The sequence below is a fragment of the Artibeus jamaicensis genome, unplaced genomic scaffold (genome assembly GCF_021234435.1).
Source record: "Artibeus jamaicensis isolate MK-2021 breed Jamaican fruit bat unplaced genomic scaffold, CSHL_Jam_final scaffold_847, whole genome shotgun sequence".
Lineage (NCBI taxonomy): Eukaryota > Metazoa > Chordata > Mammalia > Chiroptera > Phyllostomidae > Artibeus > Artibeus jamaicensis.
The window spans coordinates 7,169,469-7,193,125 of record NW_026522057.1 but is presented as its reverse complement, the minus strand read 5'-3'; the positions used below and the strand labels follow the sequence as shown (position 1 = coordinate 7,193,125).

General features: G+C 47.1%; 1 protein-coding gene across 1 annotated transcript; it reads right to left on the bottom strand.

Moving 5' to 3' along the window:
* Nucleotides 1-745: 745 nt before the first annotated feature.
* GNL2 (G protein nucleolar 2) lies at nt 746-23,010 on the bottom strand. Its single transcript, XM_037149548.2, has 16 exons — nt 22,836-23,010; nt 21,129-21,213; nt 19,931-20,025; nt 18,031-18,170; nt 15,266-15,450; nt 13,323-13,389; nt 12,342-12,500; nt 11,690-11,803; nt 7,895-8,023; nt 6,854-6,958; nt 5,963-6,121; nt 5,647-5,760; nt 2,673-3,124; nt 2,225-2,307; nt 1,601-1,686; nt 746-940 (listed from the first exon to the last, which is right to left on the bottom strand). The coding sequence occupies exons 1-16, from the start codon at nt 22,897-22,899 to the stop codon at nt 788-790; spliced, it is 2,190 nt and encodes a 729-aa protein (XP_037005443.2). The 5' UTR covers nt 22,900-23,010; the 3' UTR covers nt 746-787.
* Between the last annotated feature and the right edge of the window lie 647 nt (nt 23,011-23,657).

Sequence of the window (23,657 nt, the reverse complement as noted above, 5' to 3'; positions counted from 1 at the left end):
TCACATTTCCTAAACAACACACTCTAAGAAGGACCTGACATTCCCTCTCAAGTGGAAATGCTTCTCCAGTGCTCGGCACTGCCCCCAGGGGTGTGAAGAGGGGTTCCCTGGAGCAGAGCCTTGGCCTGCCGCCTGCCCGGTTGGGGCTTGGAGGCTCCCTGAAGAATGGCGGTCCGGCAGCCGCGCCCCACTCACGCAACTCGCAAACTTGAAATCATGGCTTCTACCCTCTTCCCGGGTCCCGAGGATTCTGACTCCCTGGGCCCCGTCTGCTCAAGTACACGACACGGGTCAGGGACGGACTGCTGCCAGGACTCCTCGACAGTGGGGCACGCACGTCCCGACTGGATCCACCTACCAGACACAACAGGGGACAACAGAAACTGCTGTAGCTTTTTTCTTTATATTTTAAAGCCTAGACCACGCACACTACATCCTTGAAACCGTGTTCATGCTACTGTTCTGTCCAAACATGGCTGCCAGCACAAAAATATTACTGCAGTCTCCATTTTCTGGCCCTCATCCCTGTTTCTGTCAGACGTTTACATGACAGGGTTTCATCTGGAGGAGCCAAGAGGCCAATTCCAGGGTCGAGGTGCCACGGATGCCACTGCGGAAACCCATGGGGCAGGGACTCTGCGCTCTCACGGGCACTGGTTTCAGCTGTCGGACCTGGAAACAAAGGCGCTGTGGCCTCAGAAATGCCAACTGGGCAAGAAGAAAATGAATGCAGTTTCTAGTAGCATATTTTTGTATAATTTAATAAACAGCCTTTAAAATGCTGCTGCTACTGCTTATGGTTGAATTTTTTGTGTTTGTGTGTCTGTCCCTCTGAGTCACTGGTCTTCTTCCTGTTCCTGTTCCTGTTTTTCACGTTGTGTGTTTCGTAGTAGCGGACGCCAACTTTCTTCGATTTTTGCTGCCGTTCTGCTCGCCTCCGCTGTAAAAAAAAAAATGAGGAGCCATTCAAACTGAAGATCACAAAACAGGTCCCCATTTCTGAGCCCCACTCCCGCGCCCCCCCCCACAACCACGGGGAGCAGCCGGTGCGGGCCACGAGGGAGGGCTCCCTCCACTGTGGGTCGTGACAAAGCCACGTTACAGACTCAGCTGGCTGAGCCCTCGTCCAATGCCTAGATCCTTTCTGCCGTACTCTTGACGTGTGGTCCCCTGGCCAGAGGCCAAACACTTGCGACCACAAGCTCTTTGCCTTCCCAGGGGCCCGTTCCAGCTCTGAAGGGCCCAGGTACAAAGCTAATGTCACGGGGAGCAGCGATCTGCCTGCTCTGCTCCTTGATAACAGCTCTGCTCCTTCAGGGCAGTTGGTTCCTTGGGGCCGAGAAAACCAAACAACTCTTCGGATGAGGACACATTTGAGGACGGCGATCAGGGCCTCCCAAACCACAGGACACCAACTCAAGACCTTCGTCCACTGGGTCAACTTGTGACCCTACATAACTGCCCTCTTCCAGGTCACTTAGGACCGGGGTCCCTTGAACTCAACTCTGTACCACAAGTTTCAGAAAGAGCGCATCTTAAGGACTGGGTTGCTCCTCTCTACGTTCCACATCCAGGTGATACTTAAGGCCAAAGCACGTACTTCCTTAGATGTGAGCGTCTTGCGAGCTTTATTTGAGCGCTCCTCTTCCCTGCGTGCCTTCCTCTTCCTTCCCTTTTTGGCAGGTGCTGGAAACATTGAACACACACACAGAAAACAAACAGGAATTTTTTATTCAAAATGTGTCTAAGAGTCCTAAAGTGGGAATGAGTATGATGTGCTGGAAGAAGGCCAGAGTGCACGGGACCTGGCGAGCAAAGTGCAGAGTGAAGCAGAGACGGGAGGGTACCAGGCCGGGAGGGGCCCCTGGGCCACAGCAGTGTGTGCAGCCACGTCATGAAAACACCTCCTTGATTTAGAAGCTGTTAGTACAATGGAGTACAATAATAATAAATGCATGAATCCTCAGCCCACTGCAAAAAATAAAATCTGCCTGAAGACCTTAAATTATAAGATCACCCATGTAGCCTATTTAAGAGGAAGTGTCCCGAATTACCAATTTAATCCCAAGAAATGTGCAGAATAAAAACTGGATAATCCAATTTGTGTAGTAAATGAATCCCGGTAATCTGCTGAGTGTAAATAATTGTGTGGATAATGGCGGTACAAGATAATTTGGAAATCTGATAGAAATCACGTGGAAATAATTTAACAATTTAACTCTACCTGCATCTTCCACATCTTCTTCAGCTGTTCTTCTTTGCTCTTCAGATTTTGCAAAAATCTTCTCACTTAGTCCCTTGGATATCCTGAAACAGAAGAGCGACGTCACGGAGCCGCCCACACTGCCCCCGGCTGCCCGGGCCGCGTGCTGGCTGGCGACAGCCTGCCGGGTGAAAGACGGCCCACTCTGCTTCACGGCCACCACCGCTGGGAGGAGACATCACCCAGCGGTTTTTGCAGCTCTCTGGGCACTTCTAGAAGACAACAACGAAGCTTCTCATGTTTTAGGATGCTCAATCTTTAAAAATATAACATCACTTTTTAAAAATGTGGGCAATACCCCCAGTCCCCTGCCTCCCCCGGCCCGGTAAATACACCACGCCGATACTCCTGGCCAGTTTCTTGGAAAGAAAGGAGCAAACTGCACCTCGCGAGGAGAGGAACACAATACCTGACTGCTGAAAACCTTTTCGCTTTGGCTTTGTTTAAGAACTTCTGGTATTTGGCGATCTTTTCATCCAGGGCTTTAATGACCGCCTTGGTGTCGTCTTCCACATGTTCTTCCTGGGGCTCTGGGGAATACTCGTCCTCACTGTCCCCCTGCTGCTCCTGTTCCTCCTCCTCTGCAGAAGAGTCCCCAAGCTCTTCGTCCATATCTGACATCTCCAGAGGAACCAGGTCATCCCCCGAAAACTCAGGCACGACGTTGATTTTGCCGAAGTTCTGCCGAACCCGCGCGAGGATCTGCTGCATCTCCGAGCTGGCGTCACAGTGACTGCTCTGCCCTCCCTCCTTGTCCTCGGTGACGGAGTCTGGCTCTTCGCTGGTGGCTTCTGTGATCTTCTCTTCTAGGTTGTTCTGGGTTGTTTCTGTGGCAGCTTCCAAAGACGGCGAGGATGCGATCTGTTCAGTCCAAAAGGGGTGGGCGTGGGGGAGAGAAAAGGAATCAGAAAAGCAAAGCTGAATTTCTGAATTTATACCTTGCTCTCAAGTGAGCCCACCTTCTTCTCAGGACTAAGGGGCGGTACTGGAGACACCCACACGGGAGTCACAGCACGGATCCGCTGGAAGCCAATGTGCCTTAAACCCAGAACCCGGCACTCAAGGTCAAAGGGACCACACCTGTGGTTCCAAAGGAGGAAACCACCATGACAGTGTTTGGTCATCGTAACCAATCGCCCATTCACTGTGAGACAGGTAAGATTCGCTACACCATCCTGAGGATTGTAAGGACGGGGGTTGTGGAGAAGAATGCATTCAAGATTCATTCACACACACACACACACACACACACACACACACACACCCCCAAGGACAACAGTCTCCTTAGTCTACACAGTGTGGAGCACTAAGGAGAGGCCCTGGGGAGACATCTAGAAGGAAGGGTGTGAGGTGAGTCCAGCAGCGGCAGAAACACGGAAATGACTAGCGAGTTCTGTGTAACGATGCAAAGACAAGTATGTGCCAGACTTTACCCTGGTGCTTCACAAATGTAGTATTTTGTTCTTGCAACTGAAATCCACAGAACTTAATGATTTAAAAAAAGTGCTAAATAAATCAGGAATCCATAAAATTCAGGGAACTACATACAAAATGTATATGTACATTTGTGTACATTTTTCTAGTAACATGATTTTTCCCCCAGCTTTTGGATTCTCAAGACAGTTTCTACCACCACCACCACCAACAACACACACACACAGAGTCAAGATTCACAGAGTGGGAGGAACTAACTTGGTGACTGGGGCCCTGGCTGGTGTAGCTCAGTGGATTGAGTGCGGGCCTGTGAAGCAAAGGATCGCGGTTCGATTCCCAGTCAGGGCACATGCCTGGGTTGCAGGCCAGTTCCCAGTGGGGGACACATGAGAGGCAACCACACATTGATGTTTCTCTCCCACTCTTTCTCCTCCCCTTCCCCTCTCTCTGAAAATAAATAAATAAAATATTAAAAAAAAACTTAGGGACTGGGTATGGAGGAAGAGCTCACAGCCCTCCACTGCTTCCAGCAGTGATGGCCTCCCTCCGACCCAGCGGCTCCCCGATTCGGAACCGTCTGCGGCTCCCCATCACACTACCCTCCCCCACCCCCGGCCCAACACGTCCCAGCTCATGGCTTCCGTCAGGACTATGGACACACCGAGCCACCTTCCCCTCAGGTGCCCTGGCACTTGCTCTGCTTTCTGAGCCTGGGGTGCTCTCCTCCTGAGACACTCGCAGCGCCTGCCTCCCGCCCACACGGCCTCGGCTAAGACGCCAGGCCTCCGAGGCCGTCCCTCATCGCCGCGTGTGCACGGCACCCCGTCTACCACAGAGCCCTCCCGGGGTCGGCTCTCCTCACTGCAGTCGATACTTCCGACAGGTGTGTACGCTTTCTACCTGTCTCCCTGTAGCATAATAAAAAAAATACCCGTTTGGTCTTTGACCCTAGCTAAGTCCTGGCATAAGAGTTCCAAAAATCCTTGGAATTTTCTATGTAAAAATAAGGGTCTTTTGTTGCCCACAAAAGCTCCTTTCCGGCCCTGGCTGTTGTGGCTCAGTGGATTGAGCACAGGCCTGTGAAGCGAAGGGTTGCTGGTTCGATTCCCAGTCAGGGCACATGCCTGGGTTGCAGGCCAGGTCCCCAGTAGGGGGTGTGCAAGAGGCAACCACACACTGATGTTTCTCTCCCTCTTTTTATCTCTCCCTTCCCCTCTCTAAAAATAAATCAATAAAATCTTTAAAATATAGTAAAATAAAATACTGGAGAAAATATTCAACTGGAAATGTCTAGCTGACAACTGAAACTCTAGGAATGAGCTCAAGTAAGAGGAAACCAGAGCTCCGCAGACTCCAAGTTCAGCGCGTAAGCGAAACTCCAAAGTTCCCTCTTTGAGAGGGTTCACCAAGCTCTGAGCACGATCCTGTAAAGAGAAAACTAAGGTGCTACAGCTGGAGCCCATGGAAGTCCACAGCCAGGGTGAGGGAAATGGAGCCGGAGGAAATGTCTCAATCCAGCTCGAGGCCCTGAATCTAAGGCTTCTTTTCCTGAGTATGGCCTGTGCCACTGTCTTTTCCCACCCGACTACGGCTGCTTCGCGGCAAGGGCTATGCCATTAACCCCCTTGTCACCTGTGCCTGGCGCATGGCTGGGTCTAACAAACGCCTGTTCAAGAAATGAATCTTGCAAATGCCTGTTCCTCGAGTGTAAAGAAAGGTGCAAGTACCAGAAAAGCACTTACATTTAACGAGCCTTCTTTTTCCAAGGCCCTAACGACAGGTATTTAGAACTGGTCTTCTGTCATACATCTCCTTTCTGGTCTCCAAATGCCACCCGCCAGCAAGGGCATGGTGACGGCACCCTGGACTGGGAGACACTGCAGCTGCAACACCTTCCCGCACTAGGTCAGGAACCATGCTTTCCGACAGGTGGGTCCGCCTGTCCTTACCTGGGGGGCTGCAGGGGGTTCTGCATTGGGCGGCTTGACGAAGAAAGGGATGCGGCCCCTCTGCCAGTCATTGAGAACCATCTTGCCCACAGTCTGCAAGTCAGGCTCGCCGCCCTGGAAGGTCACAGAGAGACTCCCAGTTAAATTCCAGGAGCAAAACCACCCCCCAGTTTGGAGGCCCGGCAGCTCTCCCGGCTGCTTGTCAACGACTTGCTATCGGGTTCCACACCACCCACACCATGGACAAGCAATGGTCCGGGCCATGTCCACGTGTGCCCCGGGACGTCCCAGTCTGCAGTCTCCCACCCCCGCTCACCTTTAATAACTTCCCAGTCCGGAACGCTAGCTTCTCAAGAAAGTCCTCGGCGTTCTCCCAAGAATCAATCTTGTATGTCTTGCTGATATATTCTGGTTTTGCTCGTTCGAGTACAGCACCAATGTGGTCTTCAGGACTCTTAATTTTTTCAACTTGAACCTGGATGTTAATAGGAAAGTTGTTTTGTAACAATACCTAAACCAAGTTTCAAAACCCCACGGCAATGGGGCCTGGCAGGAGCCCGTTTCCGAGGGGGTGGACGTGGTCCACTGGCAGGAGCTCCACTGAAAGCCAGCACAGCCACGGTGCCCAGGACTCAGCCCTAATGCCCTCACCACCAACTAACTGAGTGCTTCCGCAAGCACTTTCGACTTGGAAAGCTTCACGCTACCCACTCGCAGAAACGGTTAAAAGCCTGCCAATCCCAGGACACGAAGGGAATGGGAGGGGAGGAATGTGCACAAGATGTATCATTAACAGCACTGATTAAGGTCAAGTGGAACCAGTTATAAGTTCTCGGTCATATTCAGAAACAAGTGAGGAAATGATTGAGTTCCAAAGTGACTCAACCCACAAACCCACGGAGATGAATTATCACTAAACATAAACAGGCCCTGCTTCCCTTTGGGTCCTGTGTGTAAACGACCAACTCTTTTGTGGGACAACAGTAACCAGATCAGCCCAGGGGTTCCACGGACTCCTCAGACAGGTTTTAGGAGAGGTTTTAGGATGGAGAGGCAGCCCTGCTCAGCATCACGTTCCTAAAGTTCGCTCAGACAGGTCGGCCCGGCGCTGTCTCCGGAAGGAGTGAGAAGCAAAGGAATCCGGTGTCCCCACTGAGCGTTTCCCCCGAAAGGCAGACCGAGTGCCCACGAGGGCCAGAGTACTCACGACTCCCTTCAGCACGATGTCTGTCTCCGAGTCCTCAGAGGGGTACACCACACCCGGACAGTCGATAAGGAATATCCGCCGCATCAAGGTGATATACTGCCAGACCTGAGACAGAAAAGAGCCGCAGACTTTCGGGTCAAACACTCGGAGTCTAACTGCACAAACCCCGGATGCTCACGATAGAAAAGGCGGTGGGAGGAGGCAAAGAGAAGCCACCTGCTGAGGTATTAAGCCACGGAGCCCCTCCACTACTTGCCCAGGGCACTTCACTAAGTAGAAACTATAGTTTCTACCAGCCAGGAGTCTAAAAATAAAGCAGAAGCAGGATCCCCAGCTGATACTGTGCAATAACATCCGGCGAGCCTTTTCCTAATTTTTAAAAGTACTCTTGGAAGCTTAACACTGTTTGGCTCCCCAAATATTCTGTGTTCAGGGTATGACCCCCAACTGTCAGAATCTACCTTAATGTTGAAATTTCTTTCTTAACCCACCAGATATTCTTGAGTTAACTTTGTTGACCAAAGCAAAGGCTGCAGCAACAATTTAAAACAGACTTAAAAAATATGAAAGGCACTTACCAAATCATGCCAAAGCCACACAGTGGCTTACAAAGAGTACTCTTGGGCTTATCAAAATGGGCAGAAACCACTCTGGTACATTCCAAACTATTATGCTGAGACTAACCCTTTAATGGTAGTCTTCATTCAGGAGAAGCCGATAGAGTCCTGGCTGGTGTAGCTCTGTGGATTGAGTGCCAGCCCAAGACCCGAAAGGTTGCTGGGTTCGATTCCCAATCAGGGCACGTGCCTGGGTTTCAGGCCAGACCCCCAGTTGGCGACGAGCAAGAGGCAACTGACTGATACATCTCTCACATATCGATGTTTTTCTCCCTCTCTTTATCCCTCCCTTCCCCCTCTCTAAAAATAAGTAAAATTAAAAAAAAAAAAAAGAGAAGCTGATAGAAATCTCCCTGCCCTAAATAGTCACCCTCTGTAAAAGTCGACTACTCGGAAGTGAGCACGACCCGCAAACCAGACGTACCTTTGTTTCGCCTGCAATGGGGGCCACACTGCAGACTTTCTTGGAGCGCAACGTGTTTATCACGGAGCTCTTGCCAACGTTTGGATAGCCGATGAACCCCACACTGATCTGTTTCTTGTCGGTGTGCAACTGTTCAAAGAAAAGAATACACACTACATACACACAGTCGCGAAAATCCCTTTGAACAAACAGGTTATATTACTTTGCTGATAGAAAGACACAGTGCAAAACAGTTGCTAGAACTTGATTTAAAGCATAGACACACACCATTAGGTCGTCTGAGCCAGCTGGACACATGTACTTATTAATAAATCAGAGGCGAGTCATTTCCTCAGTCCTCCATGTGAAATTATTCCTGAATGTCTCAAGGTTGAAAATATGTAGGTCAAGAAACAAAGGAAGAAAGCCCTGGCTGGTATAGCTCAGTGGATTGAGCGCGGGCCTGTGAACCAGAATCGTGGTTCGATTCCCAGTCAGGGCACATGCCTGGGTTGTAGGCCAGTTCCCAGCAGGGGACGCATGAGAGGCAACCATATGTTGATATTTCTCTCCTTCCCTTTCTCTCTAAAGATAAATAAGTAAAATCTTTAAAAAAAGAAAAAGAAACAAAGGAAGAAACAGTCAGTCATCAGTTCAGAACACCAACTACTGAAGAAATGTCTTCAAGGAAGAGGAGCTTAGCAGATGCTGCACCTGTCAAGGTCCCCTCCCTCCTCCCTGCTGCACAACACACTTTGCCTTCTCATTGCCTCAAAGAAGAGAAGGAGGCCGAGCTCCAGAAGAGGGTCTACAAGTGGATGGGGACTTGTGCTCAAAGACGGTGCAGTGAACACCCATGTCCGCCTCGCTCCCTCCCCAAACTCCACTAGAAGCACAGCACTGGGAAGTAACACACACAAACCCATAGAACCAAACATAGAAAACCCAAGAATGAGCTGGAGAAGAGCCAATAAAAACTAACATGTAATATTAACAAAACGTTAGCAGTTAAAAAGCAGTATCCGCCCTGGTTGGTGTGGCTCAGTGGATTAAGCAGCCAGCCTGTGAACTAAAAGGTTGCCACTTCGATTCTCAGCCAGGGCACATGCCTGGGTTGCAAAGGAAGCAAGCAATCACTGTTTCTCTCATACACTGATGTTTTTTTCCCTTTCTCCCTCCCTTCCCCTCTATCTAAATAAGTAAATAAAATCTTTAAACATGAAAACCTAAGTGGCTAAAAAAGGAAGAAAAACTGAAAATCCAGCAAAAACAGTGTCAATGAATCACAAAAGACCTCAAGGAGCAGTATAGATAGCTCTAAGGTTGGACATAATTTCATGAGACTAGCGAAGTGTGTAGAAGCAGCCAACTCTCTGCACCCCCCCTCTGTTATCACGGACACACAACACGTCCAGCCCAGAGCCTTCAGGGGTAATGATTATTTTGAAACCCTGCATTTCTGAAAAAGATCTCTATTTTTCAAATCTGAAAGGGACCCTAGACTTAGAGTTAACAGTGGCTAAAAGCAAAGTGATTAATGAAAGCCTACATATGGAACAGTGAGACCCTCAAGCCCTTGCTGAGTTTCCAGAGTTCTCACCAGGGTGATCCACCCCTGAGCTGGAGACTGGAAAACTTCTCTCTGGTCAAACTCACAGGCCCAAGAGTAAAGACCTACAGACACTGATGTCTCGGGTGTCCTTCAAAAAAAATATACTGGGTGTCTATCCAATTCCCCTACAATAAAGTCTATCATTCAATAACCCCCCAGTAAAACTATCAGGTTTTTTTAAGTGGCTCTTAAATATACTGTACTTTGCTGTATATAATGTACACCTTTCTGCCCAAATTTATGAGGAAAAAGAAGGGTGCGCATTACACGTGGGTACAATGACCCCATGGGTGCGCACTACGTGCAGAAGCACAGTACACACGGTGAAGTACAGCAGACAGAGAGCCCGGAATAACCAGACTTCGAAGTGAGCATGCGTCAGAAAAGACAGAAATGCACACACAGAAGCTGAGGGGAAACACAGTCAGTGCAGGGAGAGGAGGCTGCAAACCACAACTACCATCCTGAGAGAGATGACATTCCACCCAAGGAGAAAGAAGAGGCTGTAAAAGGGGGCAGGGCAATTCAGAGTTAATTAAGCAAGAGCTCTCAAGAATTAAAGACTAAAAGTGAGAGGCAAAGTAAATTTTGCAATAAAACAGCTAGATGATCAAGCCAAAAAACTGCCTAGAAAATAGAGCAAAAGGTTGTAAATGTACTGCTGAAATTTTTTTTAAAAAGGTTAAAAAACAAAAAAAAACACCTCAAGAATTAAGCCAGGAGGTAAAACCAAATTCCTCAACAAGCAATACCCATGGGGAGGGAGGAATTTCCAAGAAATAACGTAGGGCAACATGAGACTCGAAGTCCCATCCGATGTCTAGCCCACTGAATTATAAAAGACCCATCTTAAAGCACGTTGCTGTGAAATCCTAGAACAGGAGTTTCAAAGATCCCAGCCACAAAGGACTGGGAGCCAGAACGGCCTCTGATTTCTCCACGGGAATAGCAGACGACAACGCCCTCGACACTGAGAAGAAATGGGGTGAGCGTGGAGACATTCCAGAGTGCAAGGTCTCAAAGATGTCCCATCTCACTCCCTCTCAGGAAGCTTTTGGAAAATGTATTTCCATCAAAAGGAAGGAGCAATGCTGGGGGGGAAAAAAAGAGACCCGAATGAACAAGAGATCCAACACAGAACACAGCCACGAGTGGTCTCTGGGCGATGGTGGAGGCGGCGCCAGGAGGGAGCATCCGGGCCCACTGGAAAGGAGGTGCCTAGACACTCTGGAAGGTCCCGCTCCACCAGGGGGTTGGGTGGGCCATTAGTGACAAATAGAATAGAGCAAATTAACACCAGGGAAAACAGGCTTTATTAGACAGCAATCAGAATCACAGCACTGTGTGGTTCAGCTGCAACTGATATTTTACGGCCATAATGATGTGAATTCTGAATTTAACCAAACATGTAATGATACAGGGAGACTCGAGGGAAAGGAAGGATGTGTGGAGGGAGGGTGGCCGTAAGAAACCTAATCCCCATTTTCCATCACAGGCATGTAAGTAACACAGGAAGACCGGAGGGGCAGGGAGGAGGACAGGGAAGAAATGAAGAAAGAGACTCATAAGCATGCATTAAAGATAAGGAAGAAAATAACAGAAGTAAACAGCTAAAGGTTGGAAGTATTTGCCTCTGGGAAGCTGGAAAGGGTGAGAGAGGGAACACGTGTCTTGTTACTAACCAACCAGGTAGAACTAATTAAATACACAGTTACAGGTACAGAACTCAGGCTCTGAGAACATCCGCTAGGATGACTGGGTTCGGGGCTTCCCTGAGGAACTGACGGCTGACAGGATCTGAAGCTGGAACTGGGCAGGACGCCCTCCAGGCAGAGGGGACAGAAACCGCTCAGGCCCTGAGGGCAGAGGAGGCATGGGGGGCCCCAAAAGCCCAGGGCAGGAAACAGAGGGAGTGTGTGTGTGTGGGCGGGGGGGCATCATAAAGGAGCTGCTGGGCCATGAGGTGCTGGGGGTATGGCGGAAAGGCAGCAATGTTGGTCAGGGATGGGAGTCAAGGCTGACCTAGAAAATATCTCCGAATCCCTTATAATCCTGAGATTCTATAGGTTTTTACATCGGTAGAACACACGTTTCTCCTATCAAGGTGTGGGAAGTGGGTTTGTAGCTTTCTGACACATTGGCGAGAGAAATCAGTACTGTAAACCCCCAGCTACACAACTGAAGAGACAGCCGGGTTTGAATACCTTTCCAAACTGCCGCAGAAGCTGAATAAAGGCTCCTTTGCCGAAAGGGTTCGTAAGGCTCGCGTGGAAAGCGAGTGTTGGGTAATCCTGGGAGAGGACAGCAACCCAGCGTTTCTACAGAGGGAAAAGAAAAGACACCGGTAAATTGCAATTTGTTTATTTATAAGACAGGAAGAATCAGAGCCTGCATTACAGGCTTGTGCTTCAAAAATACAGCTGTCTACGGAAAATGTTAGCTATAATTCTTTGAAAATTGTTTTCAAGGATGACAGTCAATGCTTTGTCTTTTGTCTTCTAAACACAAAGCAATATTCCCCCAATGCCTTCATTAATGTAACACGATTAATGTAACACCATGTGGCACAGGCCAGGGGCTGTGGCAGCTGCCTCCCTCCAAGGGGCACAGGTCATCCTGTGGGCGCCGAAGCCGCCCTGCTCCCCACCATCAGGGGACAAACTCTGCCCAGTCGGTGAAGCACATTTCAGCTGTGTTTTCAATGAGGACAGTTCAGTGACTACACTCGCAAGAGTGCGATGCTTTAACTCATGTCCCAAGGCCTAGAACCATGAAACTAATTAACTTGTGGGTACTCAAAGCTCACAGGAGTGGCGCGGCCTTGCGAGTCTGTTCTGCATTAGCAGCTGTACTTACTGTCGCCCAGGTTGGAACTAGGTCACATTTGTTAAGGACAAAGATGAGGTGTTTCCAGGGCTTTTCCTTTTTCAAGTAAGCCTCGATGTGAGGGGAGCGGGTGCCCACTGGGTCCCTGGCATCGAGGACTTGGACGACGACGTCTGACGAATCTATCACCTGCAAGCGCAGAGGCAGAAACAATCTGCTATGGGACAAGGGTGAAACCGACCAGGGCTCCATTTAACGGGACCCGGGAAAGTAAACCAACAGCGACAGCTTCACAGCAGTCTTATGAGGGTTGGAGGCAGACAGTCCCAAGGCCCAGGGGTCAGAATTGGAAAGTTTTTATCATCCCTGAAACCTACGGAATTGTAAAACTAGCTTAGATGAAACTCACCTCATTTCAGGACTACACGCTACTGCATGGAATCATTTACTTCTTAAGGCTTCTAAAAGTTTCTACTGTACAGGTTTTGTGTATTTTACCCAAAAACTAAGAAATTTAGTTTGCTTTGATGGTATTAGTTTCCTGTTATGTTACTGCTTAATCGTGCAACTATGCCCACAGTTCTTTGTTACCAAAAGTTTTAGCAGCGTGTGGACGTAAAACTCAGCCAGCTGACAAGCACGGGGCCAGGACTCGGGACACACGAGGACTAAGCAGCTGGGTGAGGCAGTCAGCCTGTCTAGACTCGGGTTCTCTCTGTGAAATGAAAGGCCGGCACTGGGTAACTTGACAATTCTCATGCAGCTCCCACCATGGATGGTCAATCTAAACAGGATTATGTTAGCAGGTGACCCCAGGAAATACTGACAGACTGCACGCCTGTACGAAGGCAGCTGTCACTATCACCGAGTCTGAGGGGCACGCGCACCCTGTTTCCTCGTGGAGGAGGAGGGCGCGGGCAGCGGAGCCTGTACTTCTCTGACAGAGCTCCAACGTATCAGGGTCTGTTTTCTCAAGAAAGACGGCGGAAGCCGAAGAACTGAAAGCCTTACCTTGTAGAGCTCACCCCATATTCGTCTGGATTGTCCCTTTTTATATATCTCCTCCTGGGCTTCATTTCTGAAGAAGAAAGTACGCACAGTGAGCAAGGGAGGCGCCGTTAATTCAGACTCAGGAGATGTTTTAGGGGAGAGTCAACCACCTACTAAAGCAAAAGGGGATCAAAACCAGCTGCTGATGCACCAAAAACAAGCTTAATTTTAAAAGTGACTCTATCCAAATGTCCACGAACAGATGAATGGACCAAAAAAGTGCCTGCTATTCAGTAATAAAAAAGAGTAAAGTTCTGATTAGTGCCACAACACGGATGACCCTGAACACCTTATCCAACTGCTGCATGGCAGCCCTTCACGAGGTATCGCTCACAACAGCCGTCGAACCCGCGGGGGGCGGAATGGACAGCGCTGCCGAGCCCAGGGAGAGGGGCGGGGGCACTACTGTTTAACGGGTGCGGAGTCCCAGCTCGGGACGGAACGTGGTGATGGTTTCCTGACCACAGGAATGTACTTAATGCCACCAAACTGTATTCTTCAAAAAGGTTAAAGTGGTCAATTTTATGGTATGTGTGTTTTACCACAGCAAAATTTGTTTTTAAAAAAGCAAGTGCAATTAGGCAACATGTCAGAGAGCTATGAAAAGGAACTGGCAGGACACGAACCATCACAGACGCCACTGCTCCCGTGGAAGGTGAATTTTTCTGACTAGGTTGAGAATCTATTACCATCCCCAAAGACATTTAACCGGTATCTCTGAAACAAAAATAGTTTTGTTTCCCCCCATTACTTACCGTACCTCTCGGAGGAAGAAAAACTTCAACTCAGAGGAAGAACACAAAGTCAGCTAAAAAGTCCACCTAATCCTAGGAATAAATGACCCAGCTGCCTCTTCTGGCTGGGCCCCAAACAGCCTGACGTCATCCCTGGCAGGCCCAGAGCTCAACATGGGCTGACGGCAGCTCTGAGGTGGCATTGCTGCAGTCGAGGGACAGTGGCTCTGTGCTAAGGCACTTGGGAGACACCAGAGAAAGAATAGGGACTGTCCGGAACTGCCCAGGAAAACTGCACTAGTGACCCCAGAAATGGAGGGTGACGTGGCAGCTGCTCACAGATGCAGGTAACGTCTTCGATGTGGCAATCCACTCCCCCTCCCCCCGGGAGTTTATCTCCAGGTGATAATTAACGAGGAGAAAGAGATGGTCACACTGGTGCCTTATGCCACCCGTGTCTGCCACAGGGAAAATTATAACAAAACACTGCTCTGGCATTAAATATTGTGTTGCTATTAATACGTTTAGAAAAAGGCATTAAAATAAAAGGCAAGTTAAAATACAGTCTTAAGGCATTATATTTGTAAATGAAAATGAAGTGTAAGACTGATTTAGAATAATAAGGATCTTGGTGACTGACCCTTAACCTTCTTGGAGAATATGATGAATGTACGGACCCTCTGTCCCCATCCTCCTCCCCCAAACAACGCAAAACTAAAAACAATGAAAGCCCAACACCTGTGTGTATACACACACACACACACACATCTTCAAAAGGTCACAGGAGCCTCAAAGGCCACCATCGAATCCCCTGGTGGTCCTCACCTTCACAGCACTTGGCATGGGTTGGGGTTAGGAGTTTTTATTTTTAAAAGTTGCATTTCAACTTTAATTCTATTTCCTAAATTGCCCATGACAGAATATACTGCCCTTACAATGAAAAAGAAAATGTTATGTATTTTTACTTTGGGGATGAAGAAAGAGACCTATAGTAAACAAGTCACCTTAAATTACTCAGTCTGACCCCAATGTCACTGACTTTTCTAGTCGAAGGGAATAAGACAGCTCTCCATCTCTGAGTTAAATCTCTGAGCTTCGTGTGGGCAAAACAAGTGTAGAAAATGCTGTAGAGAAGCAAATGATGAGACCCGTGTAAACTGCAAACTGTACCTCACACCTGTGTCTTCAGTCACCAAGTCGCGATCCTTGTCCTGGTCATAGCTCTCAGTGGACATTTCTGCATTTTCTACAAGAGACTGCATATCGCTTGCAAATAAATTTGGTCGCTTCCTCTGAGACTTGGGGCCAAATGTAGTTTCGAAGCTTTCAGTATCAAGAATGTGCACCTTTGAGTTCTAAAGAGAAAGGAGAATTACTGGTAAAACTAAGGAAAGACTGAGAAAATGCAAAAAAAATGAAAGACCCACCTAGAAATGGCTTTCTTTTATTCTTCCAATGCTCAAGCCACACGAAAACTTACACATATGCATCCTGACTTCAAATCAGAAATGCTTATGTAAATAGCAAAAGCAAAAATAAGTAAATAAAAAGAAAAAGCACTTGTTCCTAAGTTCTGAAGTTCTGTAAGCTGCTTTGGAGAAATACAAAAGTAATACAAACAGTCAAAGCAAATATGAATAGTTCCCCCAAAACTCTGCTCTATTTCATTTATCATAAACTTCAAATGTAATTAAGACTACAATGCTGAAAACTTATCTTTTCTGCCCAGTTTTTTTTGGGGGGGGTACTTTCCAATAAATGCATAAAATTTGTCAAATTCACAGATTTTTGTCAAGGACAATCATACCCAAATTTGTGTTTTTTTTTAAACCAACTGTAAATGCCAACTTTTTCTTGGAAGTTCATTTCTTTCATGGCTAAAAGGAATTGCTTGTTTTGTAAGATGCATTTTAGTTTCAGATAACATTTTCCCTAATTTAGGTAACATTTTTATTAAATGCACATGGAATGTCTTCAGATGAAAAACATCTAGCAAAAGTCCAAAATAATAGTTTAGATGTGATAAAAGGAACTTGATACTAACTAGAACTAGATGTGTCTGTGAAGGAGTTACGGGCGTACGAATTTTTGAAACCGGATAAAAGTCAAAGTCTGAGTTAGGACCTATCACGTAACAGAAAGTTAACAGCCGGCAGAGAATACCCTCAAAAACAAAAAAGAAAGAAAAGAAAAATATATATAACAAAAGCCACTCTCTGGCCCTCCGTAAGCACCAGCTACTGACTGCGGACAATGGAACAGCCCAGTGGCTTCTGAACAGATCCCCCCTCCAACTCGTAACGACCCTTAAGCTATTGCCATTTATTTTCTCAAACCCTTAACCCATCTCTTAGTTCAGTCTCACTTGCTACCTTCCAACAAAGGAACATTCCCAAGCACAGATGTGTTTACACGGGAGCTGGCTTCTAATGTCGCTGGGGAAATTATGATTACAATTATCCCTGAAAATCTTCTAAATAACCTGAGGTGTGGTACCCATGGATTTGTGTATATAAACCTATATATTAGCAAGTAAAATGCAATAATGTGCATTAAAGGACACACACAAAATAAGCTAGTGTTTCTAATGTACTGCTACAGAAATATAATAATTATAATGCACATTTAACTGAATGTGCAAAAGTTAAAACCGTATCTGATTTGACTCCATTCAGCAGCAACCCTCCAAATTAGACTCTTTATCGAGTAGTAGGTTATCGTGCTAGAATAAAATAGGTAAGGTTTCTTGAGGCCAAAGCGGAAACCCATCGGTTCCTCTGAGCACCTATCTGCATCCAAGTGCAAGCTAAGGCTGCAGCTGCAGAGCCCGCACTCTGCACATCAGAGTGTTAGGCACCGGGTTTTGGAAACAGGGAACCGGAATGGGCAACAAATCAATAAATCCCTAATAGAACCTCTCTGTTCTTCTCATAAACAGGATTCAATAGTTTGTTGAAAGATGGCTTCAGGGAGAGGAGACAAAGAGAACAAGGGAAATGAGCAACTTGTCTGTGGTTTGTGAATTACACTCATGTGTTTCTCTGAAAGAAAACAGTCATTCCACTAATAGGTGCCATTCTTCTAGTCTGTCATGAAACAAAGCATAATTGATAAAACCTGAGGCAATAACCAGGCCTTGGTTTTTATTTTGTTTTGCAAGTAAACACTTTTCTTTGAACTGTTAATCCATGTATGCATGTCAATGTTTCTTCTCCTCCTTATACTGGAACTGGAGCTTATGCACTGGCTCCGTTTCTGGGAATTATTATTCGATGCAAGTAAAAACGTGCAGGAAAACATTAGGCCATTTCTTCGGTTCTGTGCGAAACTCATTCTACTCAAGCCAGATTCGGTCCTTACTGTACTTTGAACTCCAGTGATTAATAACCAAGCTGACCAGCTGCAAGTACACACCACCAAAGGCCTCCCTCCTACCAACCCGATCCTAATTCTACAAAGTTTGGTGGAATTACTGTTAAACAAGTTTGCCTACCAAAATATAAAAATAAAAACAGTACTGGTAATAGCTCTGATGAGGTGGTGGGCTATGTGCTCACTACGTGCCTAGAGTTTTACCAACATTTCATCTGCACCCAGCCACGTGAGGAGATGGGTTATCTCGACTCCACGGCAGGGGAGGTGAAAGCTGGGGGGATGGCAGAAGGCCACAGGAAGGGGCAGGGCCAAGATTAAGGTCCAGGTCTCACTCCGAAGCCGGTGCTTTGGTCAGCACACTACCGAACCTCACTGACAGAATGTAGTTCATACGAAAGGTGAGACCCCCTAACAAAGGTGGAGAGAGAAGTCTCGGAAGGCCCATCAGTACTGCATTCAAGTCACTATCCTCTGGGGGAAAACGAGAGACAAGTATGATAGAGAGCATCTGCAAGGTGTTTGTTAATGAAACCCCACTGCCAGGGATATCTCTGTCTTACATGAGGCCGGATTCGATCATGGAGAAGAGACATGGGTAACTTGCTTTGCTTCATGACAACTTTGTATGGGTCCTTCATAACTGTGTCCATTTCCTCTTGAAATTTTTGTAATGATGACTGCTTAATCACACGCGTGTTTCCTGTTTTACAAAAGAACGTGGCCATTTAATAACTCCTTTTTGCTTCTGCATCCATCTTCCCAATGACACTGTGAAAGGTAAGATTTTAAATTACCCTAGCTGCGGCTCAATGGCTTGAGTGCAGGCCTTGAACCAAAAGGCTGCTGGTCTGATTCCTAGTCAGGACACATGCCTGGGTTGCAGGCCAGGTCCCTGGTTAGTGGCATGTGACAGGCAACTGACTGATTTATCTCTTACATAGATGTTTCCCTCCCTCTCTTTCTCCCTCCCTTCCCCTCCCTCTAAAGATAAATAAATGTTTAAATACCCTTGCTCACCCACCACCTGATCCATCCATCCATGCAGCCATTTTCAAACTTAAAGGGGTGGGGGAACAAAAACAAGAAAAACCGCTTCTCCTGCGCTGATTACACTGTGAACTCACCCACCAGCCCAGACACACAGGGGTTTCCACAGTTTTCCAAGCCCAACTTCCCAACTGGATGATACTGAAAAAATAAATATCACCGAATGGAACTCAGATCTGACGCATGTCCTACTTCCTATTAGATGTGGAAAAGAAATGTAAAGCCAATCACTGCTGCTCGGTTGTTATACACAAAATCCCAAAGCACAGGACCTAAGAGTCAGCTGCTGTTTTTAGGGATACGAGGATTTGAAAGGACTATCAAAGGAACCAACAAATCTAGGTAAGGGGACAAATAAAGGTATATAACACAGCTGGAGAGAGAACGCCCAGGAAATGAGAGAGGGCGAAGAGTGTGTTCCATCAAGCAGCATGTTGCCGCACAAACACGGATCTCGGATGCTGGAGACTGCAACAGCAGGAACGCTGATGACGGCAGTGGCAATGCTTCTTTTGTACTCACTATTATTGGCTGAGCACTACAGTCAGCACTCTGTATGGGATCACTCACTCAGTTACACAACAGTCCATGAGACAGGTACTATCTTCACCATCATTTTAGAGATGAGGAAACTGATCAGCAGACAGACTTAATAAAGTGCCCAAGGTCACAGAAATGGCAGAATCTAGGGGATGCAGGCAGTACAGAGCCAACATGCTAAAGGCCTCCGCATGGAGTTTTCTTTGACGTTTTTCTGTGATGCAGTTTCCTACGGGGCATCCCCTCAAAAGATGTAAGAGATGTTCAAAGGTAGCTGCCACGTGCCCCTAAGCAGAGAGGTCAACGGCCAGACAAACAAAGGGGTCCAACACCTGACCTGCCCCACACACCTGACCTTCCCTTTTCGGGAAGGCCCGAAAGTGCAGACAAAAAGGAAGGTGGACTTTCCAAAGGAAGCCGTGGCAAGGGCCAACAAAGGGATCCTTGCGCTGTCACTCAGGTCAAATGCAACCCACTTCAGAGGCGCTTCAGGCTAACGCACTCACTCTTCAGGCAGAAGCCCCACCCCCCGTAAACCATCTCTCAAACAGGAACTCTCCGGGTTACCAGAGATGAAGAAACGAGAGTTTGAAGGTCTATGAATGCTGGTCATGAAGGGTGGTCTTAACTGTTTAAGAGGATCACTTACAACTAACAACAATGAGTTCTTTCCAAAAGGAAGTTAATTACAAAATCTACCACCTCTACTTTGCTGTTTTTCCACCACGGGTACTTCTGATCTCTTTCCTTCCTCACGTAATCCTTGGACAGTCCCACTCACCCCCGAACTCTTACCTTTTAGACACCTGAACATCCTCCCCTTTTCCACACAGTACATATTTTGCAGAGGAAAAGTCACAGAACAATACTCACCAAACCATTTAATATTTGGCTCCACTCTCGCCACTGTGCCAGAAGCCACCGTTGATTGATATTGCAGAGGCTTAACCACTTTACCACGACTGTTCCTGAATTGAGGAAATTAGCAGATTTTGGTTGAGGGCAGAAGAAAGGCAACGGCATAGTCTGGTTCACAGAATACCCTTTCCATCAAAAGGACCTTTTCTATTTTTTCTTTTTAAATGATCATGAAACACAGATTTCAGTAAACAAAAAGCACTTCTACATTTGAAACAGATTGTCCAAAAACCATTTAACCTCTTGCAACAGAGCACGTAATGATTTCTGCTAGATGAATAACAAATAACGCCAATGTTTTAAAATCTGTTTACTGCTTCTTGCTAAAAAAAAAAAACCCCACATACTTGGGTTTTTTGGATAATTAATTAAAGGCTGCTTTAAATGAATTTTAAGCAAAGAGTGATTTATGCTGGAACTCAAAAGTCTAAAACAAACTACAGAGTAGGTGACTAAGACAGATTAAGTTCATGGACATTTGTATTTTACAGACATCTTTTGGAACAGACGCAGAATCTCATTATCAAACAAATGAAGACCAGCAAGCAAAACGCCACACTCAGCAGGTCCCCGAGGTAGAGGCTGCCTCAGCAGAACTTAAGAGTTGCAATGAGTTTTCAAGTGCCACAATGTTGTGATCTAAAGTTCGGCACGAAACACCAAGTTTTCTGGCTGCTTTTACGCCTACAGTCCTATATGCTTTGTTAAAAACCAGATTTCTATCTGACGGATATTTCCCTGGAGATTTAATATGCCACTCATGGAGGCTGAGGCTGTGAGGGACAAGACTTCTGTCTTGTTAGACAATCGCAATGTCACCATCTACTATCCTCATCTTGAGCCAAAATATCACAATTTATCCTAACAACACCCATATAAAATATTTGAAAATACGCTACTCCTGCCCTGGCTGGGTGGCCCAGTGGGTTGGAGTGTACGGAGTCCTGTGCCCCAAAAGGTACATAAAGGAGGCAACCAAACAATGTTTCTTTCTCTCTCCCTCTCTCTAAAATCAATATATCCTCAGATGAGGACTTATAAAAATAAAATACACTAGTCCTATTTGGGGAAAGCGGGGTGGGACTATCAAATGGGTCTCAGCTACAGGCCAAGGGCACAGAGGAAAAGGGCAAGGACAGTGCCAGATGCTCACCTGCGCTCTTTCTGCCTGTACATATTCAGGCGCCGAATCGTGGCCCGGTCCCTCATGTTTTGGCCTCCGGCTCCCTGTACTCGATCTAGAAAACACAGAAGCAGACTGCACACTCTTTGCTAATCAATAAGTCTAAGTATGAACATTGCTTTAAACACACCAATTAGTTCACTCAGAGTAGGCAGGCTGACACCTGGCTGCAAATTCTCTACTTTCTCCACGTGCTGTTCCAACAAAGTTATTATTCCTGGAAGTTACAAGGTATGACCAAGCTGACCTAATCTTTGATCCTCAATACGACTGTATTTGACAATGACCTTGGCTAATATTTTTAAGCATTAATTATGGCACTGTGCTATCCACATCACAGACACCGTCTCACATAATCCATACAATAATCCTGCAAAAATGAACACACTATCCCCATGCTGCAGGCTAAGAAACTACTGCACAGTAATCAGATACCTTGCCTAAGGTTGCACAGGTACTAAATGGCAAAGCCACAATTTGAACAAAAGCTTTTAACTTCTAAGACACCTGTGTCTTGGTCTCAGTTTAACAAAAATCAAGTGTCTGCTACATACAAGGTGCCATGGAGACTATAATTCTGATATGTGCTCCTAATGTACCAGTTTCCCAACTTTTTCATATTTGATTTTAGTCTGAGCAACAGCTAGTAATTCTTGCTTCATGTCTCAGAAGGACAAATAACCATGGTAATACTAGCCTCATTTCTCATTTTGGGATCCCTTCAAATCACCTGAAACCAGCTAAAACCACAGGACTGGCCCCCTACTGCTCATTGAGTGTAACAAGCCACTTCTCCTGGTTTGGCTTAGTGTCACCTATAACGTCTTGGTCTCTAAGGGCCTTTCTGGGTCTGGCATTCTAAGATTCCATGATACACAAACTGAATAATTTATCAGCAATCCAGAGGAAACACTCAATGTGAATCAAGGTCATCAAAAACTTTAAATGATATATAGAAACAAAGTCTTATTAACTACATCTGAATGAAAGGGGCTCCCCTGGAGTCTATCTTGTTCATCCTATAGGTAGAACCTCCTCCAAACTCAAATGTACCTCCCAAAACATCCTCATGTATTCATCTATAGGGTTTTCTCAGAGCTTTACTTCATGGGATGAGGCTAAGAGCCAAATCTACAACCCCTTTCTCATTTCAGTGGTCAAAGAATAGGTGGCAGGCAAATGTGGTCAAGTGTACAAGGCCGGCCGGGTTGGCCTACACTACTTTTAGTCTGACTTTATCTAATTTACTTCCGGAAATTCCTTAAGCTGGAAAGGTGGAATCCTTTAAAACTGAAATGTATTGGGGGAGGGGCTTCAACACCCGATCCACGTTAGTACACCAAAAGAGGTCAAGTTTAACTGCCCCTTCCAAATGAGAGCTTTCCGGTCTCTTCATCTGACAACTGGAGTTGCCCCACGGCTGCCAGGCCTGAGCGTTCACTTTCCTGACTTTAGGCCTGGGGCCTGACACACAGCCCTGACAGGCGTGCAAGATGTCAGCTCTCCACAGTGCCTCCGAAAGTAAAAACCACCTTCTCATTCCCCAGTGGCCACTCTGCTCGAAGTTACTCCAAGCAACGCCACCATGGTATGCCCCCGCCCCTCTGTCTCCTCGGAGCCCTCCCCGCAAGCATCTTCCAAGCTCCACCCTCCGCGCGCCCCGTCGCCGGGACTAACCCGGGTTTGTGCTGGCCTTAGACGGGTTGATGGTGCTCCGTCCTTTGAACTTGGGCTTCACCATCTTGCCGACGGGTCGAGGACCAGTGCTAGTTTCGGCCTACTGCGGGCAAACGAGCTCGTAACTCCCCAAACCCTGCCGAAGTGACCCGCGTGAACTACGCTGGACCACGTGTGGAATGGGCACGTCACTTCCGCTCGCGTCCCTTCCCCCCCGCCCCCACGCGCGACTTCCTGCGAGCGCGCGGAGCGCGCCGCCGCACTTCTAGCTCCACCCCCACCCAGGGCTCTGAGACCAGGCCAGGCACCAAAGCCACGCCCCTCTCTCTCCCTAGCAACCGCCAAGCTGCCCCTCCGTAGCAACCGCCTAGCTACCCTATGAAGGACTCGGAGCTGCTAGTAGGGTCCACCCCGAAACAAAGAAGCCTCGTCCCAGGTCAATGGCATAAGTTCAAGTTTAATTATCTGAATTTGTTCTTTAAGTCCTTCTAAAAGAGATTGACCGCACAGAAGCCAGATACCAATCAGGTTTTGTCACCCTCCTCTCAAAACTCCAATGGCCTAGATAAGAGAAAGAGACAGGACTTCAAACTCCTTATCATCCCTACAGAATTCTGCGTGATCTGGCCTCGGCCTGTTTTCAGACTTCATCAGTATCTCCCTCCCTCTGGTTATTCTGACATGTACTCGGGACGTTCCCTCTTCCTGAACCTCTCCTGGTCATTCAGTTCTCAGCTCAAATGCCGCCTACTGCCAGTAGGGTTGCAGGATTTGGCAAATAAAAATGTGAATTTCAGATAAACAATGAATAATTTTTAGGAT

Excerpts from the sequence above, each read along its gene's own strand:
- GNL2 (XM_037149548.2), bottom strand. The coding sequence starts at position 22,899 with ATGGTGAAGCCCAAGTTCAAAGGACGGAGCACCATCAACCCGTCTAAG. Across the intron at positions 21,214-22,835 it reads TAAGGCCAGCACAAACCCGG|ATCGAGTACAGGGAGCCGGA; the intron begins GTTAGTCCCGGC and ends TGTGTTTTCTAG. Across the intron at positions 2,308-2,672 it reads AAAAGGTTTTCAGCAGTCAG|GATATCCAAGGGACTAAGTG; the intron begins GTATTGTGTTCC and ends CTTCTGTTTCAG.